Here is a 20,495-nt window from a genome sequence, read left to right as displayed (position 1 = left end):
CCTGTCCCAAAGTATTTCTCAGCCAGGTTTTCAATCTACGAAGATTGGAAAACGACCTCTCACAAGCAACAGAGCTTACCGGGCAAATTAAGAGGATCTTAATCAGCTGGAGTATTTGACAATAGAGAGGTTTTTCCCACTCGGACAATGCCTGGTAAGCTCTCTTAGTATCGTACAAAGATTTTGCCTCTGTTGCCTTGCTGAGTGAATCAATTTGATAACTCATTGATAGTCTAATTCAGCTCTGGATAATTTTTGACCATTTCAGGAACTAAGCCGGTCTTGAAAATTCGTGCAGGTTCTTTATACTTTGCCGAATCGGAATGCAGGCTACTTTCAAACCGTTTGGTGAGTTCAGAGATAACTCTGTCCATGAACTGATTGAAAAGTATTTTATATTGCCGTTGACCGTTAAGTGTCTGCAGTAGCTGCCATCGAGCCTTTACCCAATCTTTCAGGGACTCTTCGTCCCGTGGTGCTTGCAAAGGCGTGATAAAATTAGCAGTAAATTTTTCCGGAAGTGAAACTGCATTTTTGTAATAATACTGTTCTCAAACTCCAAATCACGATATTTCTCTCAGGTGATTTCCAGGGTCTGAAACAGCTCTTCATAAGAGCCAATGTCAAGCTTTTCTCCTTGCAACGTGATACTAAATTGCTCTATAAGTGTCAAAGGCTTCAAAATCAGCATAAGTCCTAAATGTTTCTGCAGTTTCTTCATTACTGCGGTGCCGTGGCCAGTGGCATGGTCCAACTCGTCCTTATTACCTTCAATCTTCTTCTTGCGTTTGAGGCCGCCACAGATCACGTTATTACATCCAGACGCAGCAGCCAATGAATTGTGCATTCATCGAGCGTTGTTAGGTCCACATGTCTATCTTGTGGTCGGTATACAGGACATTGATAGATAATGTGGTGTGCAGTTTAAAAATCTGAGCCACACGCACAAGATGGTGAATCGGCGAGGCCCTACTGGAACATGTTGCTGCTGAAACGGCCCACTCCAGTTCGCAGGCGATTGAGCTTCACCCATTCCTTCCGGGGTAGTTCTGCTCCAGGTGGGGTGTTGGTATTGGGAAGGACTGTGAATTGGGTTGGTCTCGCAACTTCTCTCCATTCACGGTTCCAAACTTCGGAAATGTGGAAGTTCGATTTGCAGATAGCTGCAGCATGTCGGGAGAACGGGCGTCGAGATTTCAAGCGTTGGGGCTTTTGGGAGTGCGAGTTTAGGACAATCTGGTTGAGGAGGTGGTCATCCCTTGACATAGCTTGTAGGACCAGACTACGTACGTGGTTTTCCCTACGAAGTCTACCTGGGGCGATGCCTGATAGTACCGGCAGAAAGTCAGTGTGAGTTGGAAGCAGGCAACCGGTGATTATTCTCATGGATGGTGGTGTTGAGGGCAGTGTCAATTTTGGAAGTGCGTACGCTGCGGCACCAAGTGGGGGAAGCATATTCGGAGGTGCTGTAAACAAGTGCAAGAGCACTTGTACGGAGTGTGGATGTACTAGCACCCCAGGATGTTCCAGCTAGGCATCTTAGCAAATTGTTGCGTGCTGATAGCTTAGTATTGAGGGCTTCAGCATGGTGTTTGTAGGTTAATTGTCGGTCGAGCTTCACTCCTAGGTAGGTGGGACGCGGGTTGTGTGGGAGTGGGTTTCCATTGAGAGAGACTGACAATTGGCGCGTATTACCTTCAATGAAGGTCCTTCGTTGACTAGCGTCAAATCCAAGACAATTTAGAACTGTGATCAAACATCAATAAAAGAAAAACAACAGCAATTCGAGATGCTCGCAAACAAGCAAATCGAAGTACAACTTCATAGCAAATAATTTTTTTCTAAATTATCGGGGGGATATATCCCCCCATCCCCCCTTACTTCGGCACCACTGACTTCACAGCATAAGTAGGCTACCATTATAGCGTTACAAATACCATATGGTGAGTCACAATTCATAAAAGTTGCAAATTAGTTTAGAGAAATAACTTGTGTAATTTTTTGGCTTCACTTAGATCCGCGTTCACTTAGATCGTTTTAGTCTGAGTCTCTGAGAATAAATCAATGTGACTGCCTTTGGTCGTTTAAAAACGTTATCACATTTTGCCGCCCTCCAGCAACGTGCCGCACCTGGATTTACCTACAAGATCCAATGGGTAGCTACGCTACTGACTCAAACCTACAGTAGCCTACACAGCAACCGATATAGGTCCCGTGGCTAACCAAGGCTTCTCGTACAACCCGTCTTTCTCACGTTGATTCAACAGAAACATGTCCATTGTCCAGTGATTTGAGACTAACGCTCAACGAAAGTTCGACATGTTACAATAAGTAAATATAGTCGAGTTCTTGTTGAACGCAAATAATATTACAACCAAAATATTGGAGTTGGTATACGTCCATTTCGTCATGACTGGATCAGAAATAATACAATTGGCCACGAATTGCAGACGTTTCAAAAAAATAGATTGAGCAAAAAAGGACAGAACCTCATCGCCATAATGCAGTGTTAAAGTGAACTCGGCATCGTTGCTGTTGAATAATCGCAACAAAACAAACGGCAGTGAAACACAAGGGCTAAACCTCTAAACAATAATATTAAAATTTTGATACAAAAAGTCCGCTTTTAAGCAACTCTTTTCGTTTTCTTTGTTTGTTTAACGTTCATGTTCGCAGGAGTGGCCGTATTCAAAACGAGCGCAGTAGGATTCTTACTGGTGGACATAGACTGAGTGTGGCGACTGACTGTCGAGACCCCATCGACAAACTTAGTACGAAACAAGACATTGGCGTTGTTGAACATCCCGTCTTTCAAAGAAACCACTATGAACTGAAACAAGACGGAGATGAGTGGTCATGGTCAATTACAGCAAGTGGTGCACTCAGCTAATTCATAACTGGTTGAGTGGGGATTTCACAACTTGATTCTACCAACTCTTGCATGGTTTTACTTGCTTTTATCACAAGAGCGGGTGGAATAATTCAGACAACACTTCAACAATCGAAAACTTCACTCTGGTAATCTCGGTCTGCGTCAGTGGTTCAAAGCCTCCACATGTATGCGAAACAGCCAGGGATAACCTATCAGAGACTTTCTCAGTCAGAGGATAAAGATTCAAACCAACCCACCAACAACTGTGTGCTAGAATCAAGAATCGCCGGTTCAACCCAAGATGAAATTGGTTGAGCAACTCATTAGTTAAGTTTCAAGAAATCTTTGATTAGAAAAAACAGGTAGTTAGACTAGAATTAGACTAAGCAGCACTTGACACAATGACACAAGAAAAAAGTTCACATCATCAAGCTCGTTCGCTGGACGTCAATCTGCGGCACACTGTCTTTAGAAGGAGACTTTTTGAATCAGAACATGGGTTTCCACATAAAAAGCAAATATGTTACCTGAGAGTGCTTAAAGTGCTCGCGCAGCATCCCGCCAATGTTTTGTGTGTGGGAGAGGTCAAGAGCGGCATCGACTTCGTCAAGAATGTAAATCGGAGCCGGTTTGAGCAGGAGCATGGCAAGTATGAGAGATAGAGCAACCAGTGACCTAACCAGATAACGTTGCATGGTAATTAAAAAAGTATTCAAATAACAACTCCCATTGAGGGTACAATTCGGTTGAATGCAGAAAAAAATATTTTTTTTTTACCTTACACCATACACACAACAAAACGCACAGTGGCCATTAATCTTTTTTTGGAAAGAACAATGAGCCTAGCTCGTAATGAACCAAGTAAAGAAATGGAACTGTAAAAAATGAAAATCTTTTTTTTTTTTCATTATTCTGCAAAATGTTTTATTTTTTGAAGTACAGTACACAAAATTGCGTGATTAGCAGATTAATGTTTTTCACACCTCTGTCCACCACTCAGCTCATTTAAATTCTTCTTCCAAACATCGCCGAACCCGACCTGGAATTCCAGTCCTGCCAGGACACTGCCTCCTTCTGGAGGGGCAAGTTTGGCGGTTGCCCCGGGCAACAAGGTAGAGAAGATGGCACCAAAGTTTTTATTGACCTAAATCGTTTTATTTTCATTAATATCAGAAAATAAAAATGTGGCGATTAAACATGCCTGCATAATTGAAAGTCATTAATCAGCTAAGTGCACAGTTCCACACTGCAAAACCCATATTGTATACCTCAGCTGGTTTTTCAACGAAAAGCGAATCAGGATTTTATGCTCTTAAGGCAGGGATATCTAAAGAAGGGGATACGAAGGCTTTTATTACGTCTGACAATAGAAGGGCTTTTGTTTATCGTAAAATGACAATTGGCACCGATAGTAGTTTAATAAATTTTGTTATGATAACTTGCATTGCGCTATTAGCATCAGGCCTGGATATTCACAGCATGCTCATGGTTGCTTGTTAATTCAACTACCCATATACTTGCTTTACATCTAGCCTACTGCGAAGGCTTTGTTCAAAAAAACAGCTTACTGGTAACTTTTCAACTGTCTTTGTAAGCAAGTATTCTTTAAATATGCTTTACGTAACATTTGCTAACTGTCTCCTGTAGCTCACTGTACCAGCTGCACTACAAAACTTTCTACGATTTTAAACAGAACCACATGTTTAAAGCACTACAAACTACCGCCCTGGTAGTGTCACGAGAATAAGGCAATCGCTGCGAGCCTTCATATCCCCTTCTCTAGATATCCCTGTCTTAAGGTCTCAGAAAATATTTGACTATAAAATGCGACCAAACCAAACTTAAATGTGACTTGTATGAATGGTTCACAGCGTAACAGCAAGATATAAAACGTAAAATGATGACCAATCTACTATCCGAAGTCCTGGGTTTTTTTTTCGCTGAGGCTTTTCGGTCATTTGTCCGAAATGACTTGAAAAAATTCGGTCAATTTTATTTATTTTGGTCATTTTTAGTCATATATAGTAAATTGACTATATATTTTTTCGGACATTTTGACCGAATTAACTATATTTTTTTCGGTCATTTTGCTAAAAAATCGGCCAATGACCGATAAATGACCGAAAAAAAAAACAGAATTCCGAACCATTAAACTATGAGAATAAACGTCTCTAGCATTTGACTTTGAAAAACGCGACACTCACAGAGCTTTATAACAAGCAACCGTGTACGAGGTTGTGTGTCTCAAACACATCAAGAATGTTGGAGGGTAGCTTGGCCATAAGCAACATCAGTGGTTTAAACTTAGATTCACGTGGAAAGAAATGATACCTGAGCGTAAGCTTTCGTTACGGCCTCATTCTTCATTTGATCGAGCTCTTCGATTGTTTTCTTGATCTTCTCTTTGTCGTTTTCAACGATTTTCTTCTTTTTCATTAACTCGTTATACTGCGAACAAACAATACTAAACGTCACAAGAAAATTTACACAACAAACTCCCAGCCGACATCACTAGGGAACTGCATCACGTTTCTTTGAGAAGGTCCCGTACCCATACGACAAACGTGAGGCGTAAGTTTGCATAGTTTTTGTAATACAAAAACCTCGTTGGCAAGTCCATACATTCACGTTCAAGTCTTAACAACTCATCCTTATAGCGCAAAAGCAAGGTCAAGCCAAATTTTATGACACACTGAAGGCAGTCTTTATATCCAGCGAAGACTGCACGAGACTGGATCGATATTCCCAGATGGGAAAAAAAGTATTTTTTTTATAGATTCAATAAATACAACGCTAAATCAATGTAAAAAAAACCAGCTGGGTCGAGGTAAATGGAATGTTTTGCTTATTTAGAAAAATCTTTACCCTTTCTTCGGCTTTTCCCAGGAGGCTCATGGCTCTCATGTTGACAGAGTGGCTTAAGCGTTCTTGAGTTTCCTTGAGCTTTTCAAGTCTTCTAGCAACTTCTTTCGGGGGGTTTGCTTGGAAATCGTAGGGGGAGCCTTCTTGTCCGAACAACGCTTTCTCGTTTTCAATCCACTCGTTCTCGGATATCAAGCCAGAGATCTGTCCACAGAATTTTTTTTATCAAAATAAAGGACAAGACAAAAATATCGCCATCCTGGGGTGATAAAAAAAAATAGCTCATTACGAGTGCAAGCTCAGTTGATACCAACTTTATATGACACATTTGCTTTATTTGTGTTACTAGTATACAGCAGTACTTAAACACAAGGAAAGTGAACGAGTTACCTTTTCTGTTGCGTCTTTGCTGTCACGAACATGCTTCGAAATCGCGCTCTCTTGGTCTTGTGCCTTCTTACGGCAAGCTTGAATTTCATGAAGCAGAACTTCTTTCTCTTTGTTCCTGTTACTTATTTCACGGTTTGTCTCCTGGATGTGAGCCCGGTGCTTTTTCAGTTGGTCTTTGCACGTTTTCGCAACTTCCTAACAACAGTGATAGTATTCTCATTAAAGTGTCACCAAAGTTGAGCACGTGACCGAATACCTACAAAGCCTGGCTTCCTCATCAGCACTTACATTTAATTTAAATTGTCAAGCCACGGTAAGCTTGGATAGTGGATACGCAAAAATACAAGCGATTTAAATGATAAAAATAACAAAAAATATCACAAGGGCCAGTCAAAACCTTCTCGCGGGCCCCGGGTTGGACACCCCTGTATTAAAATGATAAAAATAACAAGCATAAACCAGCCCAACAACCCACGCTCTCCAGTGCTGAGAAAATTGTAAAAAACTTGCTTCCAAACACAGAAAATGTTTGAAGAAAAACCATACGCATAGATCGCTTACCGATGCAGATTGTAGAGCAGCTTTCAAGGTTTCAAAAACTTGTTGAGCTTCAACAACAGACTTCTCGGCAGCGGTGATCTGATCTTCATACTGCGTCGCTTCTTCTTTCAAGCCATGTATCTCCAACTTTAGAGTGTTGACTTCCTGAAGAACAAAAGATTAATTTTAAGCAGAAATCTAAACGCAAAGTTTCCCATTTGTTCAAGAGCTTGTTTGCTGAGAAAGTTAATACATTTTGAATCGCGTCAAGCGGTGACATCAGAAAATACTGTGTGCTGGAATTCGAGCTGGAACGCGGCTACTGACGTCAGTGGTTTTGTCGCCACACGATTTTGTTTGGGCGTGAAGAACATTTTTGACATGTCCAATTGTCCATTCATTCTTTATAACGACAACTTATGAGCATTAAATATGACAAAGGAAGTAAAAGTATCTTGATGTAGGTTTTGATGCGTAAAAAATACAACAAATTTGAGACCATGATAATTAGCAGTCATGGATGCAAAATTGAGTCAGATTAAAATAATTGCAGCAGTAGGATAGAAAATCCCCCCCCCCCTCCAAGCGTCTAACCTCCAATTTAGAGTCGGCATCCCGAGCGGCCTTTTCAGCAACAGCTCCGACTTGATCCAGCTTAGATTTAGCTTTCTTTAATTCCCTTTCCCTCTCTGCGGGCGCATCGGCAAGCTTGCGTTCCAACTCTTTAGCACGAGATTGAAGGTCGGCCATTTTGTCGTTGAAGGTGGAGAGAACTGTCTCACATTCCTCTGCAAAATGATAACATGACATGGAAAAAACGAATGTAGGTTCCAATCTTCGACCACTTTCGCTGACGTAATGCAACCAACTGCATCATTGATCATTGAAATATTTTAACTTGTTATTACCTTGAAGTTCCATAAAAACTCCTTTTAGTTCAAACATAACAAAGCGTTGCATTTCGGCAGCAAAATTAAGCAAAAACTAACTAGTTGAGAGCAGAAAAAACTATGAAGTTACCTTTTGTAGTCTTGAAGTTGTTTATTTCTTCTAGCAGTTGCCCATGGGAGCTGCCGGACAACTTCTGTTTCAGCATTGTGATTTCCCTTTCTTTTAATTCCACTTGATTTTTTAGCTCAAAGTATCGTTCAGCTTGCCTACTCACGTCCATCAATTTCTTCTCAACGTTCATGAGCTCGTTCTGAACAAATTCGAAACGCAATTGGAGTTTTTGAAAATAAGATGGTCAAAAAGTTTAATGCAACATTATAAGCAGGTAAAACAAAAACTTAAAAAACTAGCAACTCATCGGATTCCACACTAAACTTAGCATTTAAAAGAGTCAGTTTCAAATAAATAATAATGGCAGTTCACTCACCTCTGCTTCTCTAAAGTCTTTTTTTAAAGACTTTGCTTTGTGAAGTTCGGCAAGTACTGGTGCTACCCTAGGCCTGGCACCCCCGGTTAATGTTCCGGATGGGTCAAACACCTCCCCAGCCAGGGTTACTGTCCTTGCCATTATTTTCGGATCGAAAGCAACCTGATGAAGGTTTACGTTAGTTTTATTGAACATTAAACATATTTTTCCACTTGCACTTAGGACTGTGAGTTCAAAAACAAACCCATCACGGATCGCGTATGTATAATCTGTATGTCGCTGCAGCAGATGGAGTACTTTAACCGGCAGACAGAGTCAGAGAGTTGATTCTTGCTTTGAACTATGTTTGGTAATTACAGAAGAAAAAAGAGTAATAATAGGAATCGAAACCTCGCCATCGAAATGACTATTCCCTAGCCCTAACCCTGTAGGCCACGCTGGAGATGGCAAAACGTTCATTTAATTACTTTCTAATGAGCGTGAGTGGCATGACTGCAATCAGCTGATTTAAATATTGCCTTCTGATTGGGCAGATTACAAATACGCTTACAGATCAGTGGTTTCCGAACCGCAGTGTTCACTATACTGAAAAAGTTTGGTTTCTCAGTGAGAGCAAATAGGGTAAACTGTGGGCTTTCTTTGTTGCTTTATTTGCTTTAATCGTTTCAATCATTGTTTCATATTACAATGATTTTGACCTGACGGCTCCCACATAGCATCAATCTAAAATTTGTGTCAATAGGAAATGATTGTGTGGTTTCTATTTTTTTGTTTTTTTCTTTATAGTTTTACTGTATTGTCACTTGTGTTTTCTATTAGTGAGAGCACCACAAAAGTTCACTCATTTGCAAATAAAACACCAATAAAAGTTATTTTGAAATCACTACTAAAGATGTACCTTGTTTGCATTTGCCATGTTGTTGCATACAATTGTTGTCCCGAAAACATACTGCAGAGCCTTTTCTATTTCTCTTTCTCCACCGACCAATGAAAGCGCCAAATGCGCGTTGTCATCTCCAACCAACGATTTCGCGTAACGTATTTTCTACATAAAAAGAAGCAGATTAACGGATTAGAAGACTCAGTTACTGCTAAAAAAAAAGAACTACCCAAATCTTGAACCGATGAAAATGCTTTATAGCATTTAACGTCACATAAATACAAAATCCAAGCAGTGCTCGACCAAGCAGAGATAACAGAACAGACTGGCTTTGCGAAACAAAGAAGCACCAAGAGAAGAGATTGTCCATATTGAGAAGAACAAAGTGCGCAAAACATTTGAGCTTTATTGACTAGTCTGAACTAAACCTTTTAACTGTGTCCGTCATAAAGTCAACTGAGAGGTGCCATGACAGAGAATGGATTCTTTAAATACTTGGAGAGGTTCACATTGACAATCTGTACACTGACTAACAGTCACAAATAAGAACTCTATTAAGAAACACAAACAGTTCAGCAATCAACAGATGTGTAGGAACATGGCAAAAATGATGAACGTCAAGGACCAGAACAAGATGCCATGTGATCATACAATGATACATTGATACAAGCATCAAAGAATCAGCGTAAAAAGGATTAACAAAAGTCGTATAAATATCTAGAAACAGAACGGACTGGTGAAAGTTGTAGCTGCCGTAACCTAACACCTCAAAAAAAGAACAGAAAATATGAAACATACATCGGCGGCAAGGCTTCTTGCCGATATCTTGTTGAGAGGAATGATGGTGCATCGGCGCTTCAGCTGGCCATTCTTGAGGAGTTTTGCTCCTGTCTCATTGTGGTCGACAACGACGTTGTACAGGCGACCACCAGCTACTACTTCCAAGGCTGCAACACAACGAAATATGTACCGGTTGTACCCAGATAGCAAATGAGTTGCTTTTTTACATTGATTCAACGTCTGGGTAAGAACAGGAAATCAACTGTACAAGTTCTTTGGTGAAGAACATGTGCAAACTAGATGGTGGTAAGTCTCAGGTGCCCAGTAGTTCACAAGAGCTTCTGTGGAGGTGCGGCAGTCAGTGGTCCTGTGCATGCAATAATTTTCACATTTTGTATTTAAATTACGCAAACACAAAGTGTATTTTACCGTCTTTAAAATAGCTACTGATGTTGCGGTAACAAAAAAGCATTGACACTGCAAGGACTATCACTACTGGTGAAAAAAAAAACGAGTTGGGATGATAAATGACAGCAAATTAGGACAAATTTGTGCAAAAAACGGCAACTAGGCCTACATGATTTCTACGGAACTTCGCTAACACAATACCTAATCAACCTGTATTGTAATTGATTGAAAGTGATTCGCGTTGAAAAAATGCATTTTACCTGTGGCATACATCGGGTCCTCTATGTTAATGAGATCAGCAACTAGACCTTTCACTCTGCGACGATCCCAGTTTTTCTCCGGGTCTCTGTTCAAATTATGACAATTAATTTTGTTTGTCGTATCAAGGCTTACACCTGGTGATTGAAGATTTAGATCAAGTGGACGGGAAGGCAAGGAAGCCAATCATCGTGTCCAGGCTTTAAGTGTCCTGCCAAAGACAAAGCCGCATGCTCTTGAGCGGTGTTAAACCGGCGCCCTTTCGATTGCCGTTCCAGAGCTCTCATCACTCGGCTATGCAGCCGACAATTAATAACAGATATAAAAGACCAATGAGGGAGTTGAAATTGAGCAATACTCTTGGTGTGCTCAGGCCTCGAAATTCAGGGCGGACACGGCAGACTTGTCCGCCGTCACAGCATGTGATGTCCGCGGGAAGTACCCTCTAGATCGGTCATATTTGTCCGCCGAGAAATAACACAGGAACTACCGATACAAATCGTCATTGCATAGCACAAACAATTGTTGCAAGAATATAATTTCCCGCACATCTAGAGAATGTGAATACTGTATCTCCTAGCTTCCATTCAAGAAGGAAAACTTTCGATTTTACGTTGTTTCAACGATTGATGACATTGAATCAGCGTAACAAAGGTGAATTCTTCGCTAAGAATCGATGGGAATACCGGTACTTCTACACTACTCACGCGCAACTTAGTTCAAGTCTCACGTCACAATGTCTGGCTTTGATCGAGTAATATTGATAACACGCAAGGTTGGTTACAAAATTAGATTAAATTCGAGTAGGCTATATTACAGCAAGATGCAGCAAAAGTTGTTAAGTTTTGGTATTACAGTAAGAAAGAAAACGCCCAAGGAAAAGTAAATTTCGTTCACAAGACACGCAAAAATAAACCTTAAGAAAAAAGCCCAATGAAACTTTGCACAGCAGAAAATAGTGGCATTAGTGTAGAAGTTTTCCGACCCGTGCCCAAAGCATTGTGACGCAAGAAGCCACACAACCTCGTTCGGTGGAAGTTAATCAGTTATGCGTCGTATTAAGCATCTACACGGCGCTTTGACTCTTCGAGCGATGAAAGCTTTCAGAGTGACTTCACTGAAATTTTAAAAAGCCTTCTCAACCGTAGCTATACAGTAATTCTCAAATGGCGAAGAATTATCAAGATAAAGTGATTAAACATGACGATCAACGCTAAAACTGGTGTGTCCGCCGTGAGACTTAATTTGTCCGCCGAGATAGCTGCTCAGACCGGACACGTTTGTCCGCCGTCAACAAAAACGAATTTCGAGGCCTGTGTGCTAATAATGTAAAAATTTGTTCACTTGTCATTTTTCAATGCTATTTTCTATAAAAATAAAAAATAATTAACTGCTGAGCAAAAAAGTTTAAAAATCATGAGAGATTTTTTGATAGAATATGAACTATAATACAACAGCAAATTAAAATGTATGGATGCACACAATTTTACACCTAGCTTCTCTCTAGCTTGAAAAGCTCCACTTACCTGTAATGAAATTGGAGGTTGGGAAACTGGTTGTACAAAGCCTGCGTTTGTCTTTGAAGATGAGTCACTTTCGAACTTAAATCTCGCTTCTGTTGGATTAGTTCGTCCTTGAGACTCTCTGCAGCAAGAAACAAACTATTTTATCACTCTGAGATAAGTGACCAGGACAACTTATGACTTAAGAGTGCAATGGAAGTGAAAACCTCAACAAATACATACTCGTAAAAGGATGAGGCCATTTATTTGAAGAAAAATTACAAAATAAAAAACAAGGAAGGTAATCGATACTTTTAACAATTTAAAATATTAGTAGTTTTTAAATGAACCACATGTTAAAAAAAACACACTAATGAAATTTTCAACAAACAAGACAAGAGTTTTTGTGAGAAGACGCAAATGAAATTTCTGTACCTTCTGAAAACCATTTATATTAGTGGAGTTTCTAAATTAAAAGCCAACCTTGAAAATTTAATTTGTTGAGGTCTTTTTTAAGATTGTCCTGCACAGTTACTGCTCGTTTCAAGACGTCTTCATCTTTCTTATAGGCTGCTTCTGTTTTCTTCAGCTGAGCTTGTTTGGACTGAAGTTCCTTCTTGGTGTGCTTCAACCTCATCTCGCTCTGAGATAACGTTAATATTGTAACGTAAAAATAACGCCAATAACAAAAAAGACTTAAGAAACACAAAATATGTTCAACTGACCTGCTTAGTGTCGCTTTGAAGTTGGCTTATGTCTTTCTTGACTTGAATAAGCTGGGCGTTCCATGATGCCTCCTCTCCATTGTCCGCGCTTGCTAATCCAGCAGATACGGCCTACACAAGAGACAGATAAGAAGCAGACAAGGGGGAAAACTATAACGAGGAATCTGTCTTTGAATGCAAGTTTTAATCAGCTATCATCAACATAGACTAATAAACTGCACAAAAAAAAAAACGTGGGAGAACGTGAAAACTTCCCAGCCAGAGGGAAAGGTTGTCTTGATCAAATGATTCAAGCAAAATACCGTACCTGAAACACTTTAGGCACAAAATGCGAAAATAATTTCTCAGCCTAAAATGGTTACATTACAAGATAAAAAAATAAAAATGCTGTACCGTAAATAAGTCTGCAAATAGCACATTGTTAAATTAATGTTGGTTTTTGTTTTGTGTGGCGTTCAATAAATAGCAAGCCTAACGTTGAAAGACGTTTCAGTGACAAATTCTACAAGAGATAGCAGTTCGATTTATTTCTGACTATTATCGAAACCCATAATAACATTAACATAACAGGAGTCTAGTGAAAGGTGCAATTGACAAACGTGAATTTCGACTGTATCGTACAGTGACGCGCGTTGTTCAGAAACCATGGCAGAAACTTAATTGTGCTATGCTACCACTGCAAGAGAAATCTCTGAATAACGCAACTTCAACAACAAACACAAGAAATAACGAAGTGTCGCGTCATTCGGGTATGATCGCGGCATTTGAATTGCGTTATAAAATCGAGTACCGAACACGAAAGTGGTGGCTTGGAAGCAAGATAAATAATGTCAAGATAAATATTTCTTAATCGAAAAACCAACCTCAAAATGTTTTTCTGCTGCTGCCAATGCCTGGATCTGCTTGTTATTTTCCTCTTGTGCTTTCTCGCTTGCGGAAATAAATTTTGCCAAAGCTTTGTTGTTCGTCTCTATGCTGGCATTGCACTGCAACACATTTTCGATTTTACAGTAAAACAACAGTACAATTTGAGGAGATGCGCAAAATAATACAAAGTTTGAACACAAATCCCCAAGAGAATATTTGCGATATACAACATATATACCTCACTTTTACTGGTTTGTAAATTTTTTAACTTTTTGTTCTCTCCCTTGATAATGTCCTTTTGTTTTGTCAGTTCGCTCTGTGCTTTTGCTTCCACTTTTTCTTTGTTTCCAAGGACCTGCTCTAATTCCTTCATTTGGCTCCCGGCCTCCTGCCAACAGTTCAACCGTTTTGTTGAATATTTTTTAAGCAAAGAATAACTGTATGCAAAAGATTTGGCATTACTTGCCACTAAAATATCATATTTTAAATAACAACTCCCAATGGAAATTGATTTAAAGCTTGGCAATGAAACAAAATGCATTATATTGTCATTAAACAGTAAGTTTTAGAAACTTTATTTCAACCTGGTCTAAAACTTTTTCCAGCTCTTCTATCTCCTTTCCCATGTTAACATGTTTTGTCTGTAGTTCATCAATCTGAAAGAAACACAATTAGACACTAGAACACAGAATTTGCACTACTTTTGCCCTACTTTTGCCCCAATTTTCACTACTTTTGCTCCAATTTTCACTACTTTTGCCCCAATTTTCACTACTTTTGCCCCAATTTGCCCTACACAGAATTTGCACTATCGGATAGCTGGTTAAACCGAAACAAAAAACTGAACTGATTCACACTGAAAAACCCAAGTTACATATCGCTTCGAGAGAAACCAAATTTATATAATTAAATGCAGAATATTCTAGAATAACGAATAGGCCTAGAATAGTTTCACATTTAAGACAGAAAGTACAGGAATAAAAACTTAAAATTCAAATAAACTTTAAAAAAATATTTTTGATAACAATTTACCTCCACTTCAATTTGCTCTTTAACTTTCTTTAATTCCTCCAATTCACCAGAAGCATTGTTAGCTGTTTTGCTCGCAAGCAGGAACTGATATGCAATCAAAAGCCGTGTAAGCCGTTCCCCTTCACGCTGAACTTTCTGGTACTCCAAATACGAAGAACGTTCATCTCTCAACTTTTGCAATGTTGGGGTAATTTCCTCATCTAAGGTCTAAAAAAAATTATTGCTCAGAAGTTTTGATAAAAAGTAGACCACCCACTTTGCACTTATTTAGTTATTTATATACCGGCTCGGTGTTTTACTAGGCATGGGTTCGATACCTTGTCGGGTCATACCAAAGACATTTTAAAAATGGTACTGAATCTAATTCCTGCTTGGCACTAAGCAACGGAATGGATTCAGGAAATAATGTGCTCAGTTGCGCCTCTATACGGCTGCACTGATATTGTCTGCTTTGTAAAGCGCTGAGGAGAAACGCATTCTGCGATGGATACAGCACTATACAAAAACAAGCATTATTATTATCAAAACGATTCAGCACAAATTCACAAATGTGCACAAGATTCTTAATCACAGTAAATTGCTTCTATTGAAATCAAACCAGAGAATACTTTATTCTGTTTACTATTGTAAATAATATCAAAACATAACCTAAGATTTGCCAGGTGATTTTCTGTTTCTCAAAAAAGTGACATAATGTCTTGATAGAGGTAAATTTGGTCAAAGTGAGTTGTATTTTATAACTGTAGTATTTTTTTTACAAATCATCACAAAAAAAAGTAGTCGTGACCAGACCAAGTTTACTTTTTTCGGGTGTGCCTGCAACACCTTAATTACAATAACTATCATCACCTCCAGTCAGACCAGACAATCACATACCTACCCTATTAATTTGTGATAGTTTATTTTCTTTTTTTTCTATCATCCTCTGGGCTGACTCCTTTTTTGATTCATACATGCTGGTTCCTGTGGCTTCTTCAATCATGGAAAGAATTTCTGGAGGTTTCATATTCATAACCTGAAGCCAAAACAAATGTAGTATGTTCGTTGGCTATATGTCAACAATCAGTTAGAAAAAATTGTTCACTCTGTAAAGAGGTTTGCAATTGGCTCTGCACTCAAAGGCTGAAATTAAAAGGTCAAGAAAAATTGACTTAGCCCCATGGTCTGACCGATAAATGACTTTAGAAAGAGATTTCCTTCATAGCAAAATGATGTGGATGATGTAGTGCTGAACAGCATACTTTTGTGTGAAAACATTGAAATTTAACTATCACTATGCTACTAGTTTATAAAAATAGTTAATGCAACCATTAACTTTCAAATAATATCTTTATAATCATTCAAATACCATGCAAGTAAAGAAAACTGATGAAAAAATTAACGAGTGCTTGTTTTAAAGTAATCTGCTAAAATACTCCAACTAAACTTTTACTGTTTCTCAATTCAGTTACCTTTGTAACCCTTCCTTGCATGATTAGAAAATGGGGATTATTGACATTCAATCCTACCGATCGAAATAAGTCAGAAACTCGAACATTCTGAGCATTCACGCCATTGATCAAATATTTGTTACGCCCACCAATAACAATTTGTCTGGTAATCTGAAATAAAATTTTAAACATCAAAGTTAAAAAAATAAATTTGTATGTTGTTGATTTAAACTACCAATCGTGCAAGCAACAAAGCAAGGGGTCCACGTCGTTTAGGCGCCCGTCAAATAGACGCACACACTGTGGCGTCAGGATATTTAGGTACAGAGCACTGTGGCGCCCGTTCATTTAGGTGCTATTCCTAGTAAAGTCTGCAAATTGTATCAGCTCAGCTTTGGCAAAACCTAGTTCGGGTTTTGACGGAAAACTAAGTTATTCTTCACTCAAGCCTACCACACGCCTACAACCTGGACAAACAGCAAATAAATGCCAAACACGCGCATTAAAAAACAATATATTTTTCTGTTCAATGTAACATTTTGTGTGAAAAGCATTGCCGGTTTAAGCAGCTTCACTCACGGAAGCAATGACATATTTTTCTGTTCAATACAACATTTTGTGTGAAAAGCATTGCCGGATAAAGCAGCTTCACTCACTGAAGCCATGACTAACAACAAATAAATGCACGCGCACAACATATTTTTCTGTTTGTGTGAAAAAAAGCATTGCCCTACCTGCCAAGCTGATACAATCTGCACTCTGCAGACTTTATTATAATAGGAATAGCACCTAAATGAACAGGCGCAGACGCCACAGTGTGCGCACCTATTTGACGGGCGCCTAACTGTCTGTGCCTAAAAGACTTGCTCCCAAAGCAAGGGTCTCTCAAAATCAAACTGCTATGAAGACCAAATGAATACTTAGCCAAGTTAGCCTGTCTCCTTGAGTTTTCGATCCAAACTCTCCTTCCATAGGTATCTCGACTTCACAACCTGGCCCCGGTAACCATAGCCTGAGGAGTGAGGACCTCCTCCGGGTGCATTGATACTCCAAAAAACATGCCACTCCTGCCAACGCAGGTGTGGCAGGCCGATTCTTTGAAGTCTCTAACCTGTCTGGGTTTATTGTGCTCTTCTCGCCATGTCAATTATTTGTACCTTTGCGTTGTCAATGCTGATAAAACAGTTCATCATCGTTCAACAAACAAAATACCATAGTAAAAACGCAATAAAAGAGGTAGTAAGAATGCACAAAAAAATGTGAGAAAGCAAAAAAAGAAATAGGTAGTAGTAAGAACAAAGAGATAGAAAAACACTGCGATAACAATGCAAATGGAACCACTTGAACCTGGAAAGCAAAAACTTTGCAACCAACTTTCAAAAAGCGTGGAAAAAAACAAACTCCTTGAAGAACTAATTCCAGCAAATAGTCTACCAAGATTACCACTGCGATTGACTCAGAGGCAATGTAACTGTGATGTAACAATGTGGCTTTCTGGCACACAATAGCATTGCGCAAAATTAGCCTAGCACGTAAAAAGTCAGACGGAGTTTGATGGGCATTTTCAGATTTTTTGCGCATTTTTAGAGGAAAGTTTAATGGCTAATTATCTAAAAGTTTAAAAGTACATCGTGGGCTGTGGGTGGGTCAAGGCTTTGAGAGCCTTGCTATAAAGGCTTACAAAAAATATTTTAAAGGTTAAAATGTACATAGCAAATGAGTGACATGAATATAAGTTGTAAGTGATTAATGTGTTTAGCTGTAAATTTACAGTGTGTTGTAAGTTGCTATAGTGACTACATATGATAGGGAACACGTATGGTCTGAAGGGTTATGAGATTATGACCCACTGTTGATTTGAGCATGAAGCTTGTCAATTGTTCGAAAAGGATGATCAGCTAGTTTAATGACCACATCCTGAGTAATATGCTTTTGTATTGTTAACAAATAGGTTTGCAGGCTGTACAAAATTAAGAATAGCCTACTGCTTTCTAAAAAAGAAATTGATCAATGTATTTTTTCTTGTCTTGAATAACAACTAATACTGTATAGGCTACTTCAATATCACCATTAATGTTCTGTTGTTATACTTACAGTTATTTCATTATGAGCTTCCATTCCAATCGGGCTTTGCTCTTTGTCACTATTGTCAAAAGTAATTGAAACAGTTGCTTTGTTGATTCCAGCTTGACCATTCTTATACACTAAATCTTGCAAGTTAGTAGCTCGCACCTATTTTGAATTAAAAAATTCAATTAACAGCTGGCAAGATTGAATAATGCACCAATCCTTTTAAAGATTAACTAACTTTCTAAATGTGTAAAAACTTGATAAATTACATTTCAAAATACAATATTAAAGTTCTTCACAAAAAGTACAAGAAATCTTACTTGTGACAGATTAGTGATTCCCAGAAGAAAGCATATTGAATCTAAAATATTTGACTTTCCACTTCCATTTAATCCAGTGATGGCATTAAACAATGGGTCAAAACCATTTATCTCAGTGCGTTGTGCGTAAGATTTGAACCCATCAACAGTGACACTTTTAATATACATCACCAAAATTGAGTTTATGTCTCAACCAACATAAAGCTATCATAATCCTGTTTGATAAAAAGTAGTTTTTAGAATGTAGAATGCAAATAGCCTACAAAGCCAATCGTTTGAAAACTTCATTGTAGCAAGATATTGCTTGGTTGACTTTTTTATGTAGTGGGGAGCTATCAAAACAAATAAAATCATAATTTTACATCTTAAAACCTTGTGTTTATTAGTGTACCAATTTTTTCAGCTTATCATAGGTCATTTCATCTTTCATGTTTCAGAAATCAGAATGTGAAAAGTTGTTGTTTAGCGCCAAAACTGGTCAAGCTTCCAACAGCGATATTACAAATTGCAAACAAAAGCGATGTTTTTTTAAGTGTAGGGGACTCTGAAGTTTTGGACTCAAAACAAAACATAAGAAAACAAATCAATAGTTTTTTTTTTCTCTACAGTTTAAACTTTTAAAACATTTGGCTAGGCTAAAAATTACTACAGTATTTCAATAAAAGTTATATTTTATAGAAATTATAAATTTATAAATTAATACCTTTTATTGAAATAGGCTACTGTTATTGAAGTTACTGCGTTGGTGGGAAAGCAAAATATTAAGTAGGTTTCCGTTTGTAGCCTTTTTTGCTTCTTTACTTGTGAAAACAGTGTAGGCTATCACTCATGGCCTACTTGCATTGAATATGAATCAACTGGAGTAGGCTAAGCCTAATAAGCCTTGTTAAAGAGACATAACTTTAAGAAAGCCATTCACCAAGCTCGTTTATTTAGAGTTAGCCAAATACAAACTTGGAATAACAATATTATATACATTATGGCTAAAACATTATATTTAAGGTAGGCTATGACAGCTGCAGAGGAAGCGTTTTGCGTGGTTTTATTGAGCTGGACTGTCATTCAATCAGGGCCGTAGCTTAACTTCGTCAGTTGGGGCACTGATGCAGTTAAAAATTTAGAGAACAGTTAGTAGGATAATCATTTAATAAAACTGTAGTAGCCTAACGTAAAAGTATGATATTGGATGGTTCTACTTGCGTTGTAGTCTAATTCAAAATGAAAGCGTATGCGTTGCAAACTAAGGACTTTATAATAGGCTACTATATTATAATAATATAAAGTCCCTAGTTGCAAACTTGTGATGTGACTGTTCCTATTTCGACAGAAAGTAAAATTTCAGTTTCAGTTCTGTTCAGTTGTTTTTATTTCTGACCATCATATCAAAAACAATACACGTCAACATAGCAAAGGTCGAGAAAAAGGTAGAAGAGACAAAACGCAAACGTTAAAACGTGCTTGTGACCGAAGTAAGTTATTAAGTTGAAAAAAATTTGGCACGGTCGTAACACCTTCAGAAAAATTTAAGATGTAAAGGGAAAATAAAAAAAGAAAATGTTACAAAAAAATAAAAAAACATAAATTTAGGCTATAGCTTTATTAGCCTACATAGCTTTAGCTGATATATTTAAGATTTGTATGGACAGTTGCTATGAAGATCGGCCATGGTGCGTTATCAAGAGTGCTGATGGTCGTGAGAGGAACACGTCTTGATGCGTTTAGCTCATAGCAAAGAAGAGCAAGGCAGGCAAAGAAAACCCCACAAAGAAATCCTACCACGGGCAAAGCCTTTTCAAGCGCAACGCACCATGCCTTGCACGAATCACAAAATAGATAGGCCATAACTTGACGACATGAAAACAATGACAAAAACAAATAAAACAAACTAGCAAAAACAACATCTTCATCTTGCGGAAATCCAATTATACCCAGGAAAGTTATGTCTTGAAGATATAAAGTGTGCTTTGTTATAAAAATTGCGTTGATAAAGCGATAATTTTAGACCCCAGTCAGCTAAACTCGTCACCTCCACACCGATCCAACGTTAGCAAACGTTGAATTAATGCAAAAATGACAGGCATCGCTAGCTGGGATGTAGGCTAGTAGTGGCATGTCACAGTAGGATATGAGAAATTTGGGTTACCGTATGTTTTACACGTTAAACCAAAATACAAGTAAAAA

The 20,495-nt window shown here is 38.4% G+C and overlaps 1 protein-coding gene across 1 annotated transcript; it reads right to left on the bottom strand.

The window, feature by feature from the left end:
* Positions 1 to 2,248: 2,248 nt before the first annotated feature.
* On the bottom strand, positions 2,249 to 18,522 carry LOC145781596 (structural maintenance of chromosomes protein 2-like). Its single transcript, XM_082593266.1, has 24 exons — positions 18,315 to 18,522; positions 18,019 to 18,156; positions 15,946 to 16,095; positions 15,375 to 15,509; positions 14,495 to 14,701; positions 14,047 to 14,118; positions 13,701 to 13,850; positions 13,459 to 13,581; positions 12,596 to 12,706; positions 12,354 to 12,513; positions 11,895 to 12,012; positions 10,371 to 10,456; positions 9,721 to 9,869; positions 8,941 to 9,087; positions 8,043 to 8,204; positions 7,685 to 7,865; positions 7,259 to 7,452; positions 6,686 to 6,829; positions 6,125 to 6,319; positions 5,738 to 5,938; positions 5,204 to 5,320; positions 3,856 to 4,016; positions 3,400 to 3,547; positions 2,249 to 2,830 (listed from the first exon to the last, which is right to left on the bottom strand). The coding sequence occupies exons 1-24, from the start codon at positions 18,480 to 18,482 to the stop codon at positions 2,627 to 2,629; spliced, it is 3,621 nt and encodes a 1,206-aa protein (XP_082449392.1). The 5' UTR covers positions 18,483 to 18,522; the 3' UTR covers positions 2,249 to 2,626.
* Positions 18,523 to 20,495: the final 1,973 nt, after the last annotated feature.

The sequence above is a fragment of the Aplidium turbinatum genome, chromosome 13, assembly GCF_918807975.1.
Source record: "Aplidium turbinatum chromosome 13, kaAplTurb1.1, whole genome shotgun sequence".
Taxonomy (NCBI): Eukaryota; Metazoa; Chordata; class Ascidiacea; order Aplousobranchia; family Polyclinidae; genus Aplidium; species Aplidium turbinatum.
The sequence above is the reverse complement of the archived record's forward strand: the minus strand, read 5'-3'. Positions and strand labels throughout refer to the sequence as shown.

Bases quoted from the DNA above. Each gene is read 5' to 3' on its own strand.
- LOC145781596 (XM_082593266.1), bottom strand. From the start codon at position 18,482: ATGTATATTAAAAGTGTCACTGTTGATGGGTTCAAATCTTACGCACAA. The intron at 6,320-6,685 runs GTAAGCGATCTA...CACTGTTGTTAG, and splicing joins CTGCTCTACAATCTGCATCG to GAAGTTGCGAAAACGTGCAA. The intron at 5,321-5,737 runs GTAAAGATTTTT...GTTTGTTCGCAG, and splicing joins TGGGAAAAGCCGAAGAAAGG to TATAACGAGTTAATGAAAAA.